The sequence below is a fragment of the Delphinapterus leucas genome, chromosome X, assembly GCF_059928025.1.
Source record: "Delphinapterus leucas isolate spDelLeu-1000000601 "Yukka" chromosome X, BTC_Dleu_Yukka2, whole genome shotgun sequence".
Classification (NCBI taxonomy): Eukaryota; Metazoa; Chordata; class Mammalia; order Artiodactyla; family Monodontidae; genus Delphinapterus; species Delphinapterus leucas.
Window position 1 is genome coordinate 18,267,830 of NC_143150.1, and position 23,420 is coordinate 18,291,249.

The window sequence follows — 23,420 nt, forward strand, 5'->3', positions numbered from 1 at the left end:
GTTGTGGCTCGCAGGCTGTTGAGTGCAGGCTCAGTAGTTGTGGTGCACGGGCTTCGTTGCTCCGTGGCATGTGGGATCTTCCCGGACCAGGGATCGAACCCACGTCCCCTGCATTGGCAGGCGGATTCTTAACCGCTGCGCCACCAGGAGAGGGATTCTTAACCGCTGCGCCGCCAGGGGAGTCCATGCGTGCCGTGTGGTTTTGAACGTCTATGTGCGTGTGCATGTGTGTGCCAAAGAGAAAAGCAAGGACTAGAACACCCTTTGCAAGTGTCTGAAAGTGGTTTCTTTACATTAACCATCCCCCCTCTGAGTTGATTCCTGGAAAAAAGGACCAGGCTGACACAGGCCTGCCACGGTGTTAGCCTCCCTTAGCCCCGTTGGGGCCCCTTTAGAGAACTGAGATTCCAGAACCCCTAACTGGAGGGGGAAGGTGGTGGTCGAACCAAGGAAGCAGGTTAAAAGATTGAGGGCTAGAAGTCTAGTCCACGTTATGCCACCTCTCAGGGTAAATAAACACTCGAGGCTTCCCAGTATCGCATTCTTCTTGACATGGTTCCCAGAATTAACTGAGAACCAATAAGACTGGTTCACCACCAGTAAGATTGGTGGGAAATCAATAAGATTGACTGTTCACCCTTACTTACCTGTGCAATAAAGAGTATATGACCCATAAGGAAATAATCACAATTTCCAATGTTGCTTTTGGTATGAATTTTTTTTTTTTTTTTTTTTTTTGCGGTACGCAGGCCTCGCACTGTTGTGGCCTCTCCCGTTGTGGAGCACAGGCTCCGGTCGCACAGGCTCAGCGGCCATGGCTCACGGGCCCAGCCGCTCCTTGGCATGTGGGATCTTCCCGGACCGGGGCAGGAACCCGTGTCCCCTGCATCGGCAGGCGGACTCTCAACCACTGCGTCACCAGGGTAGCCCTGGTATGAATTTTTTTAAAGCAAGAAAGAAATTTCTGTGTACCTTAGTTTTTTCAAGTTGTTTGAGAAAGTTAATTTCCAAATATGACCCTAAATTTTTGGAGAATTGATCCCTATTCTATATTCATTGTATTCTCATGTCTGCCTAAGAGTTGTTTGCATCGTTATATGAGAATACAATGAATACAAGCTATAGGGCTCAATTTCCTTTCAGTAAAACATTACTTGCCAATTGTTTAGTGGAAAATACTGTTATGACTTAAATCTTTTTTATTATAGCTGATTTACAATGTTGTGTTAGTTTCTCGTGTACAGTTTCTCGTTACACACACCCACATACACACTTTTTCATATTCTTTTCCATTACGGTTTATCACAGAATTTGAATATAGTTCCCTGTGCTGTACAGTAGGACCTTGTTATTTATCTATATTACATATAGTAGTGTGTATCTTTTAATCCCAAACCCCTAATTTATCCCTCCCCCACCCCGTTCCCCTTTGGTAACCATAATTTTGTTTTCTATGTCTGTGAGTCTGTTTCTGCTTTGTAAATAAGTTCATTTGTGTCATCTTTTAGATTACATATAAAAGTGCTATCAGGGCTTCCCTGGTGGCGCAGTGGTTGAGAGTCTGCCTGCCGATGCAGGGGACACGGGTTCGTGCCCCGGTCCGGGAAGATCCCACATGCCGCAGAGCGGCTGGGCCTGTGAGCCATGGCCGCTGAGCCTGCGCGTCCGGAGCCTGTGCTCCGCAATGGGAGAGGCCGCAACAGTGAGAGGCCTGCGTACCGCCAAAAAAAAAAAAAAAAAAAAGTGCTATCATATGGTATTTGTCTTTCTCTGTCTGACATACTTGACTTAATATGATAATCTCTAGGTCCATCCATGTTGCTCTAAATGGCGTTATTTCATTCTCTTTTTATGGCTGAGTAGTATTCCATTGTATGTACGTACCACGTGTTCTTAAGCCATTTGTCTGTTGATGGACATTTAGGTTGCTTCCATGTCCTGGCTATTATAAATAGTGCTGCTATGAACATTGGGGTGCCTGTATCTTTTTGAATTAGAGTGTTTTTCTGGATATATGCCCAGGAGTGGGATTTTTGGATCATATGGTAACTATTTTTAGGTTTTGTTTTTTTTTTTTGACGAACCTCCATACTGTTTTCCATAGTGGCTGCACTTATTTACATTCCCACCAACAGTGTAGGAGGGTTCCCTTTTCTCCACAGCCCCTCCAGCATTTTTTATTTGTAGACTTTCTAATGATGGCCATTCTGACTTGTGTGAGGTGATGCCTCATTGTAGTTTTGATTTGCATTCCTCTAATAATTAGTGATGTTGAGCATCTTTTCATGTGCCTATTGGCCATCTGTATATCTTTTTTGGAGAAATATGACTATTTTAAATGTTGTGTTTGTAATTGATAACTTTAAAAAAATAATGTTTTGCTTTTCCACTGAGCATCTTCTTGACTTACGGACTGACTTGAAATCAAACCCTTCCACTAGGTTGAGTTATATCTAAATTACATAATAATAAGACACTCAAGCATCAAATCAGTTTCTAAAGATGCCAAAGCACAAATTATGTAAAAATCTATCATCAGTGTAATGTTTCTTTTCAGAAGGCTGGAAAGGAATACTTGCACATTTGAAAAAATATTCATTACATTTTTTTTGGAGTATGAGTACCAGCTCAACAGAGATTTTAATTTAAGGTGTAGTGGTATGGGGAAGACAGTAAATGATCTGGCTATGAAAAACATATTTCAAATTGAACATGTTGAAAATAATCTACATTTGATTGAGAAAAATTAGTAAGCTCTAACAGTGTGGGGACCCAAGCAGTGTTTTTTCATGTAGGAACTGTTGTCCAAATGTAGTTGACGGGTGGAACTGGAGCAACCCAAGAAATACATTCCTTCTTTTGGTGTCCAGTAGAATTAATTACCTTGGGCCTGAAAAAGACCCTTCAGGGTGGAGAACCTCACCCGCTTCATCTACAAAGAAGCCTTGAAAGTCAACTATGAAAACCATTGTGGTCTTGGGACTAGTTATGCATACTTAACTCAGAGATGTTCACACTTTCTTTTCATGAGCAGATGCCCTGCTTCTCCAGTTTACTTTTGCAACAAAAGGGTTGCTGTTATTTGCTGAGCAATGATTTGATTATCACTAAACCTTTTAAAGGCTATTAGCACCAGCAAGCTTAACTGACTTCAGGAGAAACTCGCTTCTTACTTGAAGTATGCTTGCCTTGCTTCAGTTTTTCTGGGCGCAGACATCCAGTGATTTCAGCTTACTCCATTGAGCTTTGCAATTCAAACTTCAGAAAAGTCCCTTTAATTAGGAACAGATGGTTCACGAATACCCTGGTGCTACACATCTTTGTATTATTTATTCCATCTCTACTTGTCATGGTTCATGATACATTTCTTATTTACCTGCTAGCAGCAGCAGTTTTGCCTGGAAGGGTGAAGTCTGTTGTGGTCTTTCAAAAATGCACAAGTGGTTACATGCACCGTGAAAATTAATAGCTCCTATGCCAAAGAGAGTTGCGTTCTCATAGTTTCAATTAACACTGACATAATGGGGCTGTGTCTATACCCCAACCCCAAACTCCGGGGACTGTAATTAGAAATCCTGCCTTGAAAACGATTTCCGTTGATCCCCCTTTGTTTTTGTCTATTCGCAATGCCCCGACACCTACAAGAGTACTACACAAATTAGCTTACCATTTCCCCAAATCATTATGTCTATTTTTAAAAATGAGCAATAGAAAAAGCTTTTAAGTGTAGATATGTATTCAACATTTAATATTCTTTTTCACACACAACCTTAAAGACTAGAATTGCAAAGAGGAAGGTGGGATATATATATATATATATATATATATATATATATATTCTATACACTATAATACATACAGGGGTGGAGACATGGGGAAGGTAGGGGTGTGGGAAGTGTCAAGGACTGAATACTCTCAAAACAATAATAGAGCCCTCTACAAGGGGACGGATACAATGATGCTTCAACTTATCATAACTGAGTCTAATTTAAAACACAAGACTTATTTTCAAGCATTTATGCAGTTTCAGCTACAGTGTGGCTCCAAATATTCCTGAATGAATCCTAGCTTATTTTATATCTTTTGTTATGTGTTTAAAATCCTATTATCAGGGACATAGGAGAATCTCCACCTTCTTTCTTAGCACGTTTGTGTATTGAAATCAAACCGAATTGGGAAGTTTTTGAATAAACCCTTCACATCTCACAGCGTGTTTGGGTTCCCTATCTTTTTCTTTTTTTTTCTTTTTTAAATTTTCTTTATTTCTGGCTGTGTTGCGTCTTCATTGCTGTGCGCAGGCTTTCTCCGGTTGCGGCGAGCGGTGGCCTCTCTTGTTGAAGAGCACGGGCTCTAGGCGCATGGGTTTCAGTAGTTGTGGCACAGAGGCTCAGTAGTTGTGGCTCACAGGCTCTAGAGCACAGCCTCAGTAGTTGTGGTGCACGGGCTTAGTTGCTCTGCGGCATGTGGGATCTTCCCAGACCAGGGATCGAACCTGTGTCCCCTGCATTGGCAGGCGGATTCTTAACCACTGCACCACCAGGGAAGTCCTCTACCTCTTTCTTTGATAGTCCCCCTATCTCTTTCTTTGACCATAATTTGGGGAATGATTTCCTGTTATTTTTGTTGGGTGCTTACGTTACCAAGAACAGATAAAAATCTAGACCCTTTCTGTTTGTTTGGTACTATTGGCAGTGCAGGGGAAAAATGTTGCAGTGAATGTATGTTAGGAACTGGAAGAAACTAGAAGGAAATGTGTTTCTAACTTGAGTGCCGCATGTTGACTGCCATCACTGTGTAATGTGGCTGAAGGCTCATTCTGAATTACTGAAATGAGATCCAGGCTGTGTGAAGAGTTCTGTTCCAGGATTTCTCCTTTTTCAGGCGGCTTGCAGTAGTTTTTAATGTGGTGTTTGGAAAATGCAGGTTATTTGGTAGAAAGTCCCAATCTATATTAAGAGAGTCTTTGCAGAGAAAAGGACTTTTCTGCAAAGGCATTTTATAGCAGAAATGGAGTGCAGATGTCACGTTAAATGTATACCCTGAGGAACGCAGGAATGAGTATTTTTTTAAAAGAGTCTTAATAAGTTAAAAAGGAAATGAGGACCCCTCCCCTTCCACTGACTTTTACCATGAAACATAGACTAGCTCCTAAGATCTAAATTCTTTGTTACCTTACCATTTAGAAACACCTTAGTCAGTCTTGAAGGATTTCATAAGGCTTGGAAGTTGACTATTAATGTATTGTCATTATGCTAAATAACTGAGATTGATTTTGATTTGAGTTAATAAAAGAATATTGAGTCCAGACGATGTTCCCTTTCTATCATACTGGTCCCCCAAAGTAAACAAATCAAGCCATCTCATTCTTCTGTAATTAATGTCAAAACTTTTTCCTTATATAAATAATATGCCACGTTCTAGTAGAAATTGATCATCTCTGCTACATTTAGCTGCAAGTTTTTCAAACTGTTAAAACTTTGGCAAAATATATAGTTTCCTGTTTTGTTCCAGTAACCTCTTTTCTCTTCGTGTCCAGCAGTGTTTACTTGAGCTTTTGAGTTCTTTGTGTCTACCTCTGGTGAATACTTTTTTTTTCTCATCCCTGTAGCATGGGTTTCAGTAGTTGTGGCACACAGGCTCAGTAGTTGTGGCTACTGAGTGCATTGAGTGCATAAGTCATTATTAAAAATTATTATTAAAATTATTTAAAAATCTGTCATCTCATCCATAGTTGTCCAGTCAGATATCGTTCCATGTAGAACAGTTGCATCCTAACTTGCCCATCAACATAAAAACTGATTCATTTGGTCAGTAAATTTGAAACCTGCAAATTCTCACTAGAAAATATCCAACCCCAGAGCTGAGGTATTCACTGTGTGTGGATACCCTATGTTAGATCTGCGAGCTATGCAGGAGGACCAGCCCCATGTGCTGCCCTTAAGGTTCCGATAGTCTGGCACTCAAAAGATATACATCAAGGAAATTGAGTGTACCTGCTCTAGGACAAAACTGCCCCATTTCAAATCTTGGCCATCTACTGGAAGATGTTGTGTTTGTCCCTTAATCTCTTTAGGCTTCTGTTTCCTCATCTGTGAAACAAAATAATAATACTCATCTCCTATGATTATTTTGAAGCTTAAATGATTTAATACATATAAAGTACTTAGAACGGAGCCTGGCACATAGTAAGTACTCTATATCATATAAAGCAATAAAGTCCAATAAAAGCTATCAGTAGAAAATTAATTCTGACATCGAACAGAATATTTTTCTAACTTCAGTATTAACATCATGACCTTCATGATCATGAAACCATAGAAACTGAATAAGCATTTTCTGTCTGAGACCATTAACCCATTCTTTATGTCAGTGGTTCAAAGGAGGAAGGGAAGTGTGTACGGTTTTCCTTTTCCTGTTTTTTCTAAATATCATTTTGAGAAATAACTTTTGAATTGCTAAGTGAGGTCCGAAAAATCTGACTTTTATAAAAGCAACCATAATTAACCCCTACCCGACTCCTCCCCCAGCCCCAAGGATTCTGGAAGTCACATCTGGGCTCAACAGACCCTTCTAAATAAAAGGAAAACATATCAAACATTAGTCAAGACCTGTGACCCAAAGGAATAATCAGATTGATCATTTTAAGTGGCACGGCATGCCATAGAGAATCAGTACGTAAGTGAGGATTAAAGCAAGGTCTTAGAGTTTGGTTACCCATTTTGTTAATCCCCATGTGGCATGATCTACCACTGAGTCTTGGGTCTTCTGGTATAAATTATTTCAGTAACTAAGTTATTTGGGGACTTGAGAGAAGTGATTGATTTTGAGTGTTACAAGGGAGTAGAATGTGAGTGAAGTTGAATTTATATTCAAAATTATTGAATCCCCAGAACACAGTATGACTTCGTCTACTATTATATCTGCTTTCGGGTGAAAGGTTTGCCCCTGGCATGGTGGAGAGACCGTTGAGAGCTTGTAATGGAGTACCCTTGAGGGCCTGGTATATCATGACATGACAGCGAGAGCCATCACTGGATCAAGGAGATGCTAGATTTTACCAGAAACTCCACAGGAGAATTTAAATTGAAGTACTGTATACTATTAGGCTCTTTCTTCCCAGTGCAATAGTATTCCTTTGGCTTGTTGACCAACCTACATTGCTCTTTACCGAGAAGCCATAGACGATTCCAAAAGAGAGACAGCCATTTTGTTTGCCCACTGGGGTAGTCCAGAGTCAGAAAGGAGAGCTGGGCCTTAGTACTCTGTGTTCACCATCCCTAACTTGGTCAGGTCAGTGAGAATGGGGACCCAAGACCTGGGGGGCAGTCTCATCACTTCTTCTGGGGGAGTGAGCATTGCAGGGGACCCCTATTTCTTTAGTTCTCATGACTGTTTTAAAAGCCTTTGTCTTTCTACTTTATCCCACACAAGGGGTTTATTTCCCAGGTTCTGAATTCCCTTCATGTAAAAAACACTGCATGGTAGTCTGATCAGTGGTTGTGAGACGAAAGGCAGAGTTTCTCTAACTTTGGTATTTCATATGTCCTTTCTCATCCCAGTTTTCTTATAACTTCCCCAGTTCTGGTATTATTTAGTGTTTCCATAGCATGTTATTGCTGAGTTCCTTGTGATCATTTTTAGTAGTTACACAACAAATCATGTGCAGAACATGAGCCCGTACTTAGCCAAAGAATGAAATGGAAAAACTCCGCCAAACCCAGCTTCATAATCTTCCTTTAATAAAACTCTACTGTGTCATTTGGTTTGGTCTCTCTTTTAAAACTTGAGGCTCCATCAACCTATTTTAGGATACTCCTGTAAGGCCTACTGCATAAATGATTTGACTTACAGTTGAACCAAGGATGTAGTGAACCCCATCGTAGAGTTAAAAAAGAGAAAGAAAGGGAAAGGACTTCTTTGGCCAAAGGTGTTTCTCGAGCATAATTGTGGAGTTTAAAATTTTTGCTTATTTCCAAAAGGTCTACACCATTTGGAAATTTCTTTGTGTTTTCTAGGACAGGTCCCATAGTCTAGAAATTCCTACTTGCCTTGCTACCTAATCACAAATGCATTCCAGAATAATCCCTGGCACATAGTAGGTGCTCAGTAACTGCTTGTTGACATGTTAACTTTTTACATTGTTTTCTCGCACAAGTCCATTGTTTCCTGATAAGCATCATAATAAAAAAATGCCATGCACTAACCTGGTTTTCACAGGCATTTTCATAATAACTCTTTACCTCTCCAGAATCCAGCCATTTTGGCAATCTCACCAATGTGGAACCTAATTTAAGATAAAGCAGAAAACTACCGATGCTTAAGATTCGAGTTTCATATATTCGGTTTAAAGAGGCAGGGACACATGATATATGTGGGAAATCGTTTCAGTGTTTCCTAAGGTGCAGTGCTAGAGTCATATGCAGTGAGGTGGCTGCCCACAAGTCAATTATTCTCTTTGGCTTTGGTTTTCTCATCCCTCAAATGTGAGAGCTGTACTCAGTGATCTCTAGGGCCCCTTCCAACTTCTATGAATGTCTGGCCACCTCCTCTCTCCAGGCCTGTTTGTTCCTCTGTCCAGTGAGGGGGTGGGAAAGTATCAAAGTCCTAACTCTCTGTGACTTTAAAGGCATGCTCTTGTTGCTGTCCAGGAAACCTAGCTATCCAGATTGGCTATTCCTCCAGGGCATTGTTTAGCCAAGATTTTACTGTACGTTAATACATAGTTAAAAGGACTAATTTACTGCCTAGGAAAACATTTGGCACTGGTTAAAACTGTGGAAAAGTCCTAATTGTTCGCAGGGAACCCTGACTTCGGTGTATACAATTACCGTCCTGTTGGATGTACCTCCCCCTTTTAGGCTAGAGTTCTGTTTGAGATAAGAGGGTGTGTGTGTGTACATCAGATAGGAGCCTAACAGTGTGAAGTTTTTCTTCTGATGGTGTTAATCTCCCATTCCTGTCCCTAAGGCTACTGTTGATAAGTGGTATCCAAAGTTACGCTCCAGAGCAGGTGAAGTGCACTGCTGGACTGCCCTGCATCCCAGCATCTGTTCCCTGCGGTGGTATCTGCTTTCAGAAGTCTCTGTTTGCAGAGCTGGTTGGTACTGATAGAGAGGAATGCACTAATCCTCTGATATTGACTCCAAAAGGGGAGGGTGGCGCAGAGAGAATGACAACACAGGAACTCTTGGGGAGCTGCCAGCTTGTGATCCTGGCCATGATCCTTTCTAAGCATTGATGGAAATGAGTGACAGGATGGGATCGGCTCTTCTATGCCCAAGACAATTGCACCCTATAGAAGTGCAATTGAAAGGCGAAACAATTGAAGAAAGATGAAACCAAGTCTCATTTCTCTACAGAGGACGCCTAGCCCAATCCGTCTTCGGTGCCACCTTCATCCTTGCCTCTTCCTTTGCTCATGAACTTTCAGTAGCTCCCTGTGTCCTGCCATATGGTGTCTTGATTTCTGCCTGGTTTTCAATCCCCTTTACTGTCCGGTCACATACACAGCCCTTCCTGTACTCAGCCAACCTTATTTCCCATAATTCCTCAACCCCGTTCTAAGATTCCTCGGTCTGCTCAGTACCATGTATGCTTTTGTTCATTTCATTCTTCCTAACTGCGATGTTCTCCCTTCATTTGATCATTGAAATCCAACCCCTTCTGATTAGCGGATGCAAACTATTATATGTAGGATGGATAAACAATAGGATCCTACTGTACAGCACAGGGAACTATATTCAATGTCCTGTGATAAATCATAATGGAAAAGAATAGGAAAAATAATATAAATATGAGTCACTTTGCTGTACAGCAGAAATTAAACACAACATTGTAAACCAACTCTACTTCAATAAAAATTTTAAAAATAAATAAATAAATCCAACCCCCTCTTCAGAATTTAACTGAAGTCCCACCTCTTCATCAAGTGTTCCCTGAGCACTCTATGCTATACTGCTCCCAAGCCTTGGACGGCCTTCACAGAACCCCAGGTTCAAATTTATTCACATTCTTCCCTGTAGGATACATTAATTTTGTCTTCTGTGCAGCTATTGGCACAGAAGGGAGTACACACGAGGTACCCTTCTAAACGACTGGGGGCTTACGTGTGAAAGGGCAGTCTTGTAGTCAATGTGTCTGAAGAGAAGATGTGCTTGAGTTCCAGTCTGGCAAGGCAAACACGGTGATGGGAGAGGCCACAGCTGGCCATGGATGGCAGGCAGGTAAAGACCCACCTCTACTACTGCATCTTACGGCGATCCTGGAAATTTATTCGTAAAAGGACTTTGAAATCGTTGAGCCGTTTAAAATGAGTGCGAGTAGTTGAGTCTGTGTGTGATATGCAACTTTTCTTTATCTAACTTTGCTCTTCAGGAAGCAAGCCCGGCCTGCTAAGTGTGACCCATCACGACTCATTCTTAAGGGAAGTTCATGGCCAAGCCTTCAAAGTCAACTTGATAGACTTGCAATTGCTGTGTCTATCTTTGCCCCACCGTTGTCTTTTTCTTCTCCCAATTAGGTAAATCCCACAGCCCAGTGTACCCATGCCCTGTTGAAGATGATCTACTGCTCCCACTGCCAAGGTCTCGTGACTGTGAAACCCTGTTACAACTACTGCTCCAACATCATGAGAGGTTGTTTGGCCAACCAAGGGGATCTTGATTTCGAGTGGAACAATTTCATAGGTGAGCAGGCGATTAATGTATTTCTGTTGCTATTGATTGCTAAGCTTCTGCCACAAGGAATGTTTTATTTATTTTTTAATTTTAATGTTTTTTTTGGCCATGCCACACGGCTTGCGGAATCTTAGTTCCCCGACCAGGGATTGAACCCAGGCCCTGGCAATGAAAGCGCAGAGTCCTAACCACCAGACTGCCAGGGAATTCCCCAAGGAATGTTTTAATTGTCAGTGATGAAATTTCTGTTCGTTATGTAGTGTTTGCCAGAGTTCTAACTGTACTCAAAGTTCACACCACTCTACAGGTAAATGTTCCCTTGAACTAATGGTGGCACTTCTGAAGACATTAGACAGACATTAGACGCAGCGAATACCAAGTTTTAATAACAAGAAAGTGGTTTTTTGACATTTTCCCCCTAAAGGTCAGTTTTAGTTCTGCATCATAGGCTGGTATCCATGTAAATGCTGGAGTACAGCCATCACTGAGCTGTGAAAGCGGCTTTTCAAATGTTATATCTGTTACATTGCAACCAAATCTTCTGCAAACGGCCAGATACCCATTGGGTATTTGGATCAGGTGCAATCTGATTGTGGAAATGTAAGGGTTATGTTTCTGTAGAGATTTAACAATCACAGACTGCTCTGGTGAGAATGGAAGGACTTTTGTCCTGATAATTTTAGAGGTCAGTGTTCTCGTCTACACCTAAAACTTAGAAAACCATTACTGGGAACCCAGACACCAATGGAAGTAAAGTGGCCTGTTTCTAAGAATGTTAATTATGTGGGAAGGGACAAATTATGGATGATTGAAATATCCAGTCATCGACTCCCTCGATGCTTGCTTAATGCATATGGGAATCCCGGAATGTTAGTCGCAGTTGTTGAAGCTGCTAGTGGTGGTGGGTCTTCACCCACATACTATCAGCACCCCAAAACAAACTCAGGTTTTTCTCCCATACCCAGTCACATTTACATAACTGTAGAATTTGAGTGTCTTTGTAAGCAACTATTTTTCACTTATTTGTCCACATCATGGGAACACGTACGCAATTTGCTGAGGGTTTTTGGGGGGAGGGGAATGCGGGGATTGGAGCCGGGGAATGCTGTTTAGTCTGCATGAGAGCTGATTACCATATTAACTCTGAAAGTGCATCAGTAAATTGGCTCCAACAGATTCTTGAGAACACTGACACAAGGGGGAAAAAGAAGATGTGAATGTCAAACGCTTCAGCACAATCATAGCCTAAATAGCTCAAAGCTAGAAGACCTGAAAAAATCTTCCACACACAGAAAAGCAGAATCCCATGGAAGGGAAGGCATAAGACCAGTCAACACACACACGCACAAATGGCCCATCATGCCCAGAAAGAAGCCATGGGAGAAATTGTTGCTGGAAAATATTTCCCGTGGAAATAAAAGCCCATGGCATTTCTAGATCTAAAGTTGAAAGTTTTTTCTTTCTCTCTTTTTTAATCCCACTCTCACCGCCACCCCAAATGTCAAGTTTGCAGCTCATTTTTGCTAAATTCATTTTTAAAAAACAAGATGGTTTGCCTTTTCTCTTTCCCCTGTAACATCTAGTGCACTAGTTCTCTGGGCAGAGCTGTAGCATTTGCTATACAGTAGCAAAAATGTCTGGTGACAATGATCTAGTTTGGGTAACTTTTCTACAGGCACATCAGGAATGAGGTACACTATTCTGTTCTTCTAATGTGTCTGACAGAAACTATAACTCAGAAACTCGTCTTAAAATACAAATTCTTCTACATATTTTTTCCGAGAGTCTGCAGGTCCATATTAAAACCATACTCTGGCTTGCTTAATTAACGTCTTCAACCAGGTACTCTAAATCAAGGAGGACTTCCTTTGCTGCCACTATTCTCGCTGTGTGTTTTACAAATTACATTTGTTATCTTTGATGAAACAAAAATTCAACCCAAGTGGAAATTGGTAGGATTTCAGAATCAATTTTCTTCAGTTATTTTAAGTGATACTTTCTGGAGGGAGGAGGAATATAATTCTATCTAAACTTCATTTTTAATGGGCGTTTTATTATATATTTCTAATAAGCTGATATAAAAGGCCAGGAGTAATAGACATTGTTAATCTCCAGTGCTTTTTCGTGGATTTTCACAAGGGTTTAATTTGCTCTGTGGTTATAGAATTCAGTCCCAATTTACATACCTTTACCATAAGTTCTTTTTTTTTTTCTTTGCAAGGAATTTCCCCCCCCCTTAAAATGACTGCAGTTAATGAATGGGCAAGGGCTTTTTTCCCCACTTCTTTAAATCAGATGTTGGGGTTAAGTCGGGAAACTGCCTTTTGTTCATCCAGTCGGGTCGCGAGGCTGAAGATTGGGTTTCTGACTATCGGCGGCACAGTGCAAGAGGAATCGCTTTCCCTAGTGAGAAGGGGCTGCTTTGTTGCCCGGGTGGCGGGGGGAGTGTCCTGAGCACTAAACTCCTGCAGTTGGACTAGACCCTTTGAAGAGACTAAGGATGAGTTTTCCAACTCTGCCTTCTTGCTGCCGAGCCCTCGTGTCCCTCTCTTGAACTGTACCTATTAAACTGTCGTCCAGCTTTATCAAGGTGGATCCGAATAGTCAAAACACCTTGGACTTGGCTTCATAAGAGGTTGGTTATAGGAAACCTTCTTTTTGAAAAATACTCCCACCGCCACCACGACCACGAAAGTCAGTTTCTGGGAAATCATAAATTACGGGTAGGTGCAACTTGCTCTCCGTCGCATACTGCCGTCGTGGTAACATTCATTTGGCTCCTAGCCACCCTTATGAACGTCCCATGTCTGCTGCCACTGGGAATTTAGTATGAGGGGGTCGGGATTGCCAGCTGGGATGTCAGCCAGTTCCTGGCAAGAGGCAGGAGCCGGTCAGATACCCCGCAAAGGGAGACCTGCAGCCTAGATCCATCAGAAGCAACAACACCAGACCAGCCATCGTGGGACTCCTCTTGGGGCTTCTCATCAGGGCCGTCCGCTTCTATGGAGGCGCCCAGTGGATAGCCAGGCAGGACTTGCCCTGGGGCTGAGGGGCGGCTTTGGCTCCCGGGTTGCAGCCTCCAGGCGGACCACAGCCTCACTCGCATTCTTCAGTCACGGGACACGCAACGCCATGGCAGCGGCGCGACAAGGGCCCGGCCCCTCTCTCTTCCCAGGGCCTTGTGCACAGCCAGCAGGCCTGGAGTTGACAAAGACACCAAACAGCCAGAAGAATTGGGGTTTATGTTCCCTTTCACAAACACACGAACACGTTCACGATCTGGCCTTTCCTTGCCACTAGGGGAATAAGTAGTGACGAGGTGCGCCGTTTCCTTCCTGTTGAAACCTCTGTGTTTGAGATGTTTATGGTCTGTCCCTTCATAATATTTTTCTCTGGAGCCAGCAACTCCTTCTCGGCTCCGAAGGCATGTGCTCTCTGGACGTGGCAGCCCTGATGCTTCGACAATGATGAACACGTTTAGGTTGTGCTCCACTTGTTTACAAAAGTCCCCTTTTGCTAGCACATCAAACGCATTTTTCCTCTCCTCGAGCACAATGGTATATTCACTCTGGCAGCCTTTCCTTAGAGGTTGGAAGTGTCGGTTTATTGGCGCTTACCACAATGCAACCTGAAACTTCATTTGTTATGACTTTCAAAAATATTGCATTGCACGGACATCTATTCGTGGTTTGTGACATCGGAACTGTAGTTGAAAGAAATGAGCCCGTGCTTTAAAATGTTGGGTTGCATTTGTTCTCGGGGGAAGGTGAAAGGTCGCTGACCAGATTTGGGTTCACTGATCTGCTGATGCCAGAACTCCTTTCCATCTGCGAGCTTGGGTAGAAGTTCAGCTGTGGCCTGCTCTTTGAGAGAGACACACCATCTTCTAGAAACTCGCCCTTCTTTCCGGCAGCTGTCCTTGGACTACCTGAAGGCTGTGGAGAATGTGAGCCTAACTCTCCTTTAAGGGGAAAGAACAAGTTTAAAAGTTCACTGCGTGTCATGAATGAGGCATCCTTTTTCTCATTTGGAGATTACCTTTCCAATTTCTTCTAATTTTACACAATAAGTATCAGGGAAAAATACTAAATCGCCTAATCCCAAGAACCATGGATGACAAGAAAACCCATACAGTGCTTTTCATTTAAGAGATTCAGTGTGTCCTAAAAAGTGCTAGACTCCTCCAAAATGAAAAAGTGATTTCCAGAGTAATTAGTGAAGACTCATATTGTGAACACATGGATTTTGTGCCCTGTCTTGGGTTGTCTTTTCATTTGAATAAAAAGAGGTACAGGGCTTCCCTGGTGGCGCAGTGGCTGAGAGTCCGCCTGCCGATGCAGGGGACACGGGTTCGTGCCCCGGTCTGGGAAGATCCCACATGCCGCGGAGCGGCTGGGCCCGTGAGCCACGGCCGCTGAGCCTGTGCGACCGGAGCCTGTGCTCCGCAACGGGAGAGGTCACAACAGTGCGAGGCCTGCGTACCGCAAAAAAAAAAAAAAAAAAAAAGAGGTACATGTTTTTGCTTTAAAATAACTCAAGGCCCTTGTATTTGAAATGGGAAGTTTATCTTAATACAAAAATTGCATTTCTCAAAATGTCATTATTTGAAAGGTCATTAGAGTTCCTAGGAGCACTTTTATTTGTATTTTCTAACTGCGCACTCAAGGATCTGAAAGGGTTTCATTTAAAAAATGAAAGAAAAGAATTGGTATGCCAGGATTCGAACTGATTTATGTTTTTGACTCTTGTAAATGGAACATGAAATGAGAAGATCCGTGGAGGTCTCTGGGAGAACTGGAATGTTATTCTGTTTCCAGCCTTAGGTTTGTCAGCTGGGAGCTAGCTCAGAGCCGTACAACGACAGCCACTGACACATGGAGGGATGAATAATCAGTGTGTTAGAAGGTTCCCGATTGGGTTTCCTTGCTGTGGAATAAAGCCTTCATCTGGTCACTTCACACTCTAGAGAGCTAGTGTGGTACATACTGACTGAATGAAGTTCTGTGTCATAGAAATAGATCTAAAAGCATGAATTAATGATGATCATGCCTCTCCCTCCCCCCCCCCAGCACCCCCCCTACCCCACCCAAGGGAATCAAAGACAGTAAAGTAATCAGACTGATCACTCAAGGCCAAGCTAATGATTTCCTTTGTATTGTTCTGCCCCAAACCTCATGTTAGATGCTATGCTGATGGTGGCCGAGAGGTTAGAGGGTCCTTTCAACATTGAATCGGTCATGGATCCCATCGATGTGAAGATTTCAGATGCTATTATGAACATGCAGGAGAACAGCGTGCAGGTGTCTCAGAAGGTAAGGAAGGCCGGGTCCTGGAAAGGAGAGGACGGGGCCCGCTCCAGCCTGCGATGTCGCTTCCATCACGTGACCACACTTATGCCAATACAGGTTTTCCAGGGATGTGGACCCCCTAAGCCTCTCCCAGCTGGTCGGATTTCCCGTTCCATCTCTGAAAGTGCCTTCAGTGCCCGCTTCAGACCCTTTCACCCCGAGGAGCGCCCAACCACAGCAGCTGGCACTAGTTTGGACCGACTGGTGAGCACTTTGGCAGGAATGGCTGTGTTTAATGACAAAGAACTGAAAACATTTGCTCCAAATGCATCTTTATTTGGGACGCTTCCAACTGTTGGGTCTTTTCAAGTGAAAGTTTTCCAGCAACTTTGCACAGGGATGGCAGTGAATCTGCCTCTTTGATTCCCTAGCTCAGAAATTCCATCCGTAGGCTAACAAATGGGGTGTGCTGAGGCATATCTGAACACCTGCCTTTTGTTTCACAGTGTGGGTAACACATAGGTTGGATCCTGAGTTATAAAAGCCCGCGAGAAGAGACTGTGTCGTATCAGTGTATCTCCGGGGTGTGAGACCCGGTGGGCCTCAGATGGCGGTTCTAATGGAGAGCGAGAATGGACGGTGGATCTAGGCACTAGGCAACATTGTTTTCACAGAGCTTCTATTTCACCTGTTAATTCTTTGGGTGATTTTATACATTTTACATATCAGTGTGATCTGCATTTTTCTCTTCTGACTACGGAGAGACTCTGGAGATACTTTACAGTGATGAAAAGGGCACATGTGTAGGTGGTTTTGGGGTTTTACAGAGGTCTCTTTTTCTCTCTTTCTTAATGAGGTTACTGATGTCAAGGAGAAACTGAAGCAGGCCAAGAAGTTCTGGTCCTCTCTTCCTAGTAACGTCTGCAACGATGAGAGGATGGCTGCAGGAAACGGCAATGAGGATGACTGCTGGAATGGAAAAGGCAAAAGCAGGTTAGCCTCCATCGAACGGGTGTGCAATCTCTCCCTTCCTAGATGCCCGGAGACCTTTCAGAGAAGGTTTGCTCAGTTGTTTAGTCGAGGCAGCATGAAGCATTTCACAAGTAGGTGGCAACAACATGGAAGGCTTCTAGACATTCTTAGGAATTGGCTCTGCTGTAGAAGTGTCAGGAAGGCCCCCAGCTACTTGCAAAGAGTTCTGGGTCAAAGGTTTGTGACAGTGGTTATAAGCTGGTGTTACAGCTGCAATGAGGGATTGAGCGGTTTTAATAGTGTCATTATTTTTAATGTTTTATACCTGTGGTCCTGTGCTCGATGGCCTGGCCTCATAAAGTACCAGTTCTCCAAAGGTCTCATTCTCTTACTTGACAATGCTCTGTGTCCCTCCCCTACATACTCAGTAAGTTAGACAAGTACCCACTTCACTCTGACCCACCAACCTCCCCGAAATGGGTAGTTTTCAAAAAGGTCACAGTCAGATTGGAGAAACATAATGTATGTCCAGGAAAAGGAGAGATTCAAGTTATTCGAAAGGCAAGCACTTGCATTTCATTGCACTCCGTGGAAAATGCTAGAACCTAGGCAGGAATCTTTGACTGTCTTCTGTAACTTTTTGTTTTACTGATCATGTGAATGGGGTCATTCCTCATTGCAGGTACCTGTTTGCAGTGACAGGAAACGGATTAGCCAACCAGGGCAATAATCCGGAGGTCCAGGTTGACACCAGCAAACCGGACATACTGATCCTTCGTCAAATCATGGCTCTTCGAGTTATGACCAGTAAAATGAAGAATGCTTATAATGGGAATGATGTGGACTTCTTTGATATCAGTAAGCATTTGTGCTTCTAAAGGACAAATTGTTATATACCTTGTGATGAGAAGCAGCAGAGTGACATCTCTATTCCATTGTTGTTGTTGTTTTTTTCCAAAAATAGGTGATGAGAGCAGTGGAGAAGGAAGTGGAAGCGGATGTGAGTATCAGCAGTGCCCTCCGGAGTTTGAGTATAACGCGACTGACCACTCTGGGAAGAGCGTCAGCGATAAAGCCAGCAGCGCTGGGGTCCCCGCTGGGGCCCGGCCCTACCTCCTCACTGTCTTCTGCATCTTGTTCCTGGTTATGCAGGGAGAATGGAGATAATTCTCAACCTTAGAGAAGAAGTGGTCATCATCAAAAAGGCACCGGTTATGACTTTTATACCATCCTAGTGACTTTGCTTTTTAAATGAATGGACAACAATGTACAGTTTTTACTATGTGGCCACTGGTTTAAAAGATGCTGACTTTGTTTTTTCATTCACTTTTGCGGGAAAAGGGGACTTGTACGTAAGGTCGGTCCTGCTTGCTCAGAATCATGTTAAACGTGGCTAACAGTGTAGGTACAGAACTGTAGTTAGTTGTGCATTTGTGATTTTTATCACTCTGTTTGTTTGTTTTTTTTTGTTTTTGTTCTGTTTGTTTGTGGGTTTTTTTTTTTCTTCTTCAATACGGTCTCACCTTGTTTCTTACAAGAAAACCAGGGTCCTTTCTTGGCATGTAACATGTACGTATCTCTGAAATATTAAATAGCTGTACAGAAGCAGGTTTTATTTATCATGTTACCTTATTAAAAGAAAAAGCCCAACAAGCAGTAGAATTGCCATTTATCCCTGTTGTTTTTAGTTGCCTTATCTGGAGAGGACAGGAGGTCATTTTAAAAATGTTTATTAAGTTAGGACAGAATGTGAAGGCGCAAGGGGGGGCTTCTGAGTCACTTGTCAGGTTGTATTCAAACATCAATACAAGAAGAAGGTTATACTTCATTTATAGCTGGTGACTGGAAGAGACTGCAGACTACCCATTTTGGTTGAGTTGGATTGTATAAACGAAGATCACGGGTCCATTTCTTGAAGCCGCTTATACTTAAAGTGTAGTCCATCTAGAAGATTCCTGTTGCATTCTCCCTCGAAAGATATAAGGCATGCAGGGTATCGTAGTTATCACTTGTTTACACTTAGTTTGGGGGTGGGTTGGGTTTGGTTTGGTTTTTTTAATCCAGGCAAGTGAGCACGCCCACCGTTTGCTGGTCTTCGTGTCCACACTTGACCCTCCTTGAATTGATATCCCAACAATCTCATTTGGTCCTTCTTGTTGCAGATTTCAACCCCGGTCATACAGAGGGAGCTGTCTGGGGGCTAGCCAGAACTGGGGTACAGCCTGGGCTCAGGGAGTAACTATCAACACTCAAGCAAAGTTTTCGTCCGAGCAGGTGTATTTGTGTTTGTTTTTGGATCCCAGGGTTTTTTGTTTTTTTTTATGAAAGAGATTTAAGGTGTCTTATTTGAGTCTTTTTCTCTCCCAGCCCCGTCTGATCGGAAAGGCAAGGGTCTTGCCATGCGTGGTTCACAGCTGTGTGCTTCCCTATCAGCCAAGCAGCCCACTTGGGGAGATCTGAGTGTCCAGATTGTTTTTCATGTGTTGTCAGGATTTGGCAGGGGGCGGCAAAGGAGTCGGAGTAGGTAGAGCTGAGAAGACCACATCTTAGTGATGACCTTTAGCCACTCGGGTGAACGGGCAAAGGCCATTATCTCTTGTCCCAGGCCAAAGAGTAAGTAAGCACTGCCTTGGCCCCTTTGGAGCCCTTTCTTTCCTTGAGTCCTTACCAAATGACAGCCCATAAAACTATGAGAATGTAATAAAACCACGTTAAAAAGAGTTCCCAGAAGTCTTCAGAAAGAATCACGCTCTGCAAGTCTCTTCCTGCTTTAGACAGCCATTAAGATCCCAACCAATTCCACGGAAGCTGAAACCCACAGAGAGGTTGTTTGTGTTATTGTTTAATCTTCAGTTGTAAGAGTAATTCTCTATTTTTATATTGAAACATAATTACTTGATAGCTCAGGGTCTACATTTCCTTCAACTTTTTACACCAAATTCTGTAGAATGGACAAAATGGAATATTGGGGGCTGTTGTCAACAGAGGCTTAATTTTATTAGAAGTAGCCAGTTATTTATTAAAGCATGATGTTAATAAAATAGGCATATTCTGGCTGGTGTGTATAAGTGTTTTGTTCTTTTATTTTTTAAACAAATCACAGAAGACATAAAATTGAAAAGGCGCTCCATTTATGTATGAGGAAAAATTGATTGTAAATAGCTAAGCTGCCTTGTGAGAACTTGGAAAATGTGCTGATACTTAGTAACTACCTCAGTGGTGAGGAATTTCCTTTTTAGCTTAGACTGCTATTATTTTTACTTGGTAGAAATGAATCTGGTCTCCAAAATGTGGCTCAAAGAGTTATCCCCATAGACTTTGTTAGATTGTTTTTTAATTTAAGACCTTGAACTCTGCCCAGCTGTTTTCTTTCAGTCAAGTTCTCGAAACCAATAACATTTTCCGAATTAAATATTCTTGAAGGTTCTTCTGGAGTCTTAACTGATTTGTTTTCTTTCTTTGCATTTTTCCCCTGTTACTCTGTTATTATTTAAATTGTCTCTTGCTTTTGAACTTGAATATGAAATAAACAAATCCTAGACTTTTCCACTCAGGTCTGACTGGATAACTCTTGGCTTCTAACCAGCTGGCAGGCTCACACCCCCACACCCTCCCTAAAACAGGAATAAAGGCAAGTTGAATATTTTAAAACCTAAGAGTTTAGCATATGAGGTAGAAGAAAAGCTTTGTGAGGAGACCTTACTTTTCCAAAGCCTCAGTTAATAGCACGTGAAGGGTTCGTGCTTTACAAAGTCGTTTCTCATCTGTACCTTAAGAAACAACATTTTACGACACTTAGATTTGTACTTTATTTTTAAAAGTCAGTAATTAGCACCTATGATTTTGATAAAAGCATACAAACAATTGACTTAAATCTTTGAACTTTAGTTCCTGAGTGTTAGAAACCTAACAGTTTGCAGGTAATTTTTTACGAAAATTAACAGTTAAATTTTTGAAGTAAAATGTATCATATGTGATGACAGAACCAGAATAAAAATAGGTATAGATGGTGCTACACAAAATTCTACTTGCCCTTTTGTGTTGGCAGACTATGTCCATTTGCATAGCTAAAAGGTAGTATGTTAATAACTACTACAGGAAGCCTCTGTGTGTGTGTGTGCGCGTGCGCGTGCGTGCGAGCATGTGTATGTGCGCGTGCGTGTGTATGTGTGTGCACTCACTCTCAAGCAAATACCAGACTACCAAATACAACTTTCTTTTTTGAAATAAAAAAGCACTGAGAAGTTTCTTCCAACTTAAAGCTTAGTGGGAAAAATATAATTCGGCATTCCGTGATACATTATACTTTAAAAGTTCAGTTTCCACTTTTAAACTCCTAATTATTTTCTTGTAAAAATCCTTTTTATATATGTGAAAAATACCTGAAAGATAACCTGGTAATATAGGAGTTTTGAGTCCATCGGTAAAGCAAATGCCATATAATATTTGTTTGTCTAATTTAGTTTTTACGTAGGTAATATATAGACAGGGTTTAAAAACCAAAACACGTACTATAAAGGTTCAAAGTGCAAGTTTCTGTCCTGTTCCTGCATCCATCTGCCCAGTTACCTCCCACACGTTAGATAAACTTATTAGTTCTTTAGTATATCTTCTCTCAAAGTTCCTTTATACAAATAGAAGCAAATATGAATAGATTTTTCTTTTTTGCCTCTTTACATGAAAGGTAGCATATTATACCCAATCATCTCATATTTTTTAGATTAACTTTAAAAAGTATTGAGAGGAGGAAGAGGGGTCCCTAAAGATAATGGATTCCTGTTCTAAAGGCATGGCTTCTCCATGCTACCACAGTTTGGATTTTTACTGCATTTTGGCCCAGATTAATCTAGGTAATTTTTCAAGAAACAAACATGGACTTGACGAGGAGCAGTTGGGCGTTGTAGTGCTATCATCCTGGAGTGCACAATTAGGATGCTGCCTGTGGTTCATTAAGCTTCATTTTGGGCACTTTATTTCCATATCATCACCAGTGAAGAAGACATTGGCAAAAGCGACTGGGAAGATCCTCTTAGAACACAGCACATTAATACCACTCTTAATGCTTGGAAATGGTTCAGAAATGAAATGTGCTCTGGAGTCGACTCATATTTAATAGAATGAAGTACTCGTAATGTTTATTCACGCCCAAATGCCTGGAAGCACCATCAGCTGCCACACAGGATGGAGGTGAGAGTGTTAGGAAAATGTGTAACTAGATCGTCTGGGTTACTGCGTGATTTATCTGTCCAGCGGTAGAGGAATCACTAGGATATGCAAATGTCCACATTCAGTTTTCATGTAAGATTAAAGTTTTCCTCATCAATGTTTGAAGTGATTTCTAAATTCGGAATTAATCAGTAAAAACTACAGAAATCCATTTCTCAGCATGAGTGTCCATGTGTGGAATTAAATGCCCATTTTACTCTACTTTTGACATTTAAATGTTAGGAATTCTGAAAAAATAATACAGGATCATTGTAAAGAATAAGGTTTTCATGTGTCAATCCTGTCAGGTTAAAGCTGATGAAAGGTGACAGGTGTGGTTAAAGAATTGAAAAAACAGCACATGTGTGTTGACCCAACATGCTTTTGTAAAGGTCTTATGGACTTTGATCAAAGTTCTCTGCACTTGTGTTTCTTAGCAGACAGAGTTGGAAGTCCTGTGTGTTTGTGTGTGTATACACACAATCATATCTACACACAGAGGTGTATTTGTGTATTTTCAAACACTTAATCCCAGTTAGACTCTACCCAGTTAGACTATCCCAGTCACTTATGGGCTGCCCTGCTGGTAGTGGTGTGTGTTTGGGAAATGCACACTATTTTAATAATAGCCTAAGGGAAACATAATTTGGAAGGTAAGTCTCCTGCCAAGAAAAAAATATATACACACATGCACATATAAAATGCATTCCAGATAGAACTTCTTAGATTTACCACTGCCTGGGATTTGCTTTTCTGTATCACCATCGACAGCCTCAAGCTGCCTGTAACCCACTGTTCTTGGTGGCTCACGGCATGGGCAGTTGGTGCCAGGTTGGCCAGAAAGAAATAATCACGGTCAGTGGGTGATTTTTTGAACATGCAGTAGGATCTCAATCCTCTTTCACTACATTTGCCTTTCAAGGTCTTTAGTGCCCCTGCTCTCATGTCTCTCAGGTGTAAGGAAAAATTGTTGTTATTCTGTTGGGGTTCTGAGTACTTTGGAACGAGCTCTGGCAGCAGCAAGGAACAGTTATTTGGGCATGTTTACTGTAAAAGGGAAAGTAGTTCCTTGCCGTTAATTCACCTGTAACCTCTCGACTGAGCAGCGAGGTGGGATGAACCTGTGTGCCTGGCACAAAAGCTGGGCCACGGCAATGATCTCACACGATCCGGCAGAGTAGAAATCCCTCCATTTTGCAGATGCGTCAAATGACTGGAAGAAGCTGGGTAACTTGTCCAAGGGGTGACAGGTAAGAAATGCAAGAACCAGGTCTGGAAC

At 42.0% G+C, this 23,420-nt stretch overlaps 1 protein-coding gene across 1 annotated transcript in view; it reads left to right on the forward strand.

Annotated features, from left to right (window-relative positions):
• Positions 1-20,749, forward strand: part of GPC4 (glypican 4) — a 108,478-nt gene extending 87,729 nt beyond the window's left edge. Inside the window, exons 4-9 of the mRNA XM_022554283.2 lie at positions 10,520-10,685; positions 15,858-15,988; positions 16,082-16,228; positions 16,821-16,957; positions 17,619-17,794; positions 17,901-20,749. Of these exons, the coding sequence (XP_022409991.1) occupies positions 10,520-10,685; positions 15,858-15,988; positions 16,082-16,228; positions 16,821-16,957; positions 17,619-17,794; positions 17,901-18,103 (960 nt within the window). The 3' untranslated portion in view covers positions 18,104-20,749. The remainder of the gene's footprint in view (positions 1-10,519; positions 10,686-15,857; positions 15,989-16,081; positions 16,229-16,820; positions 16,958-17,618; positions 17,795-17,900) is intronic.
• The last annotated feature ends 2,671 nt before the right edge of the window (positions 20,750-23,420 follow it).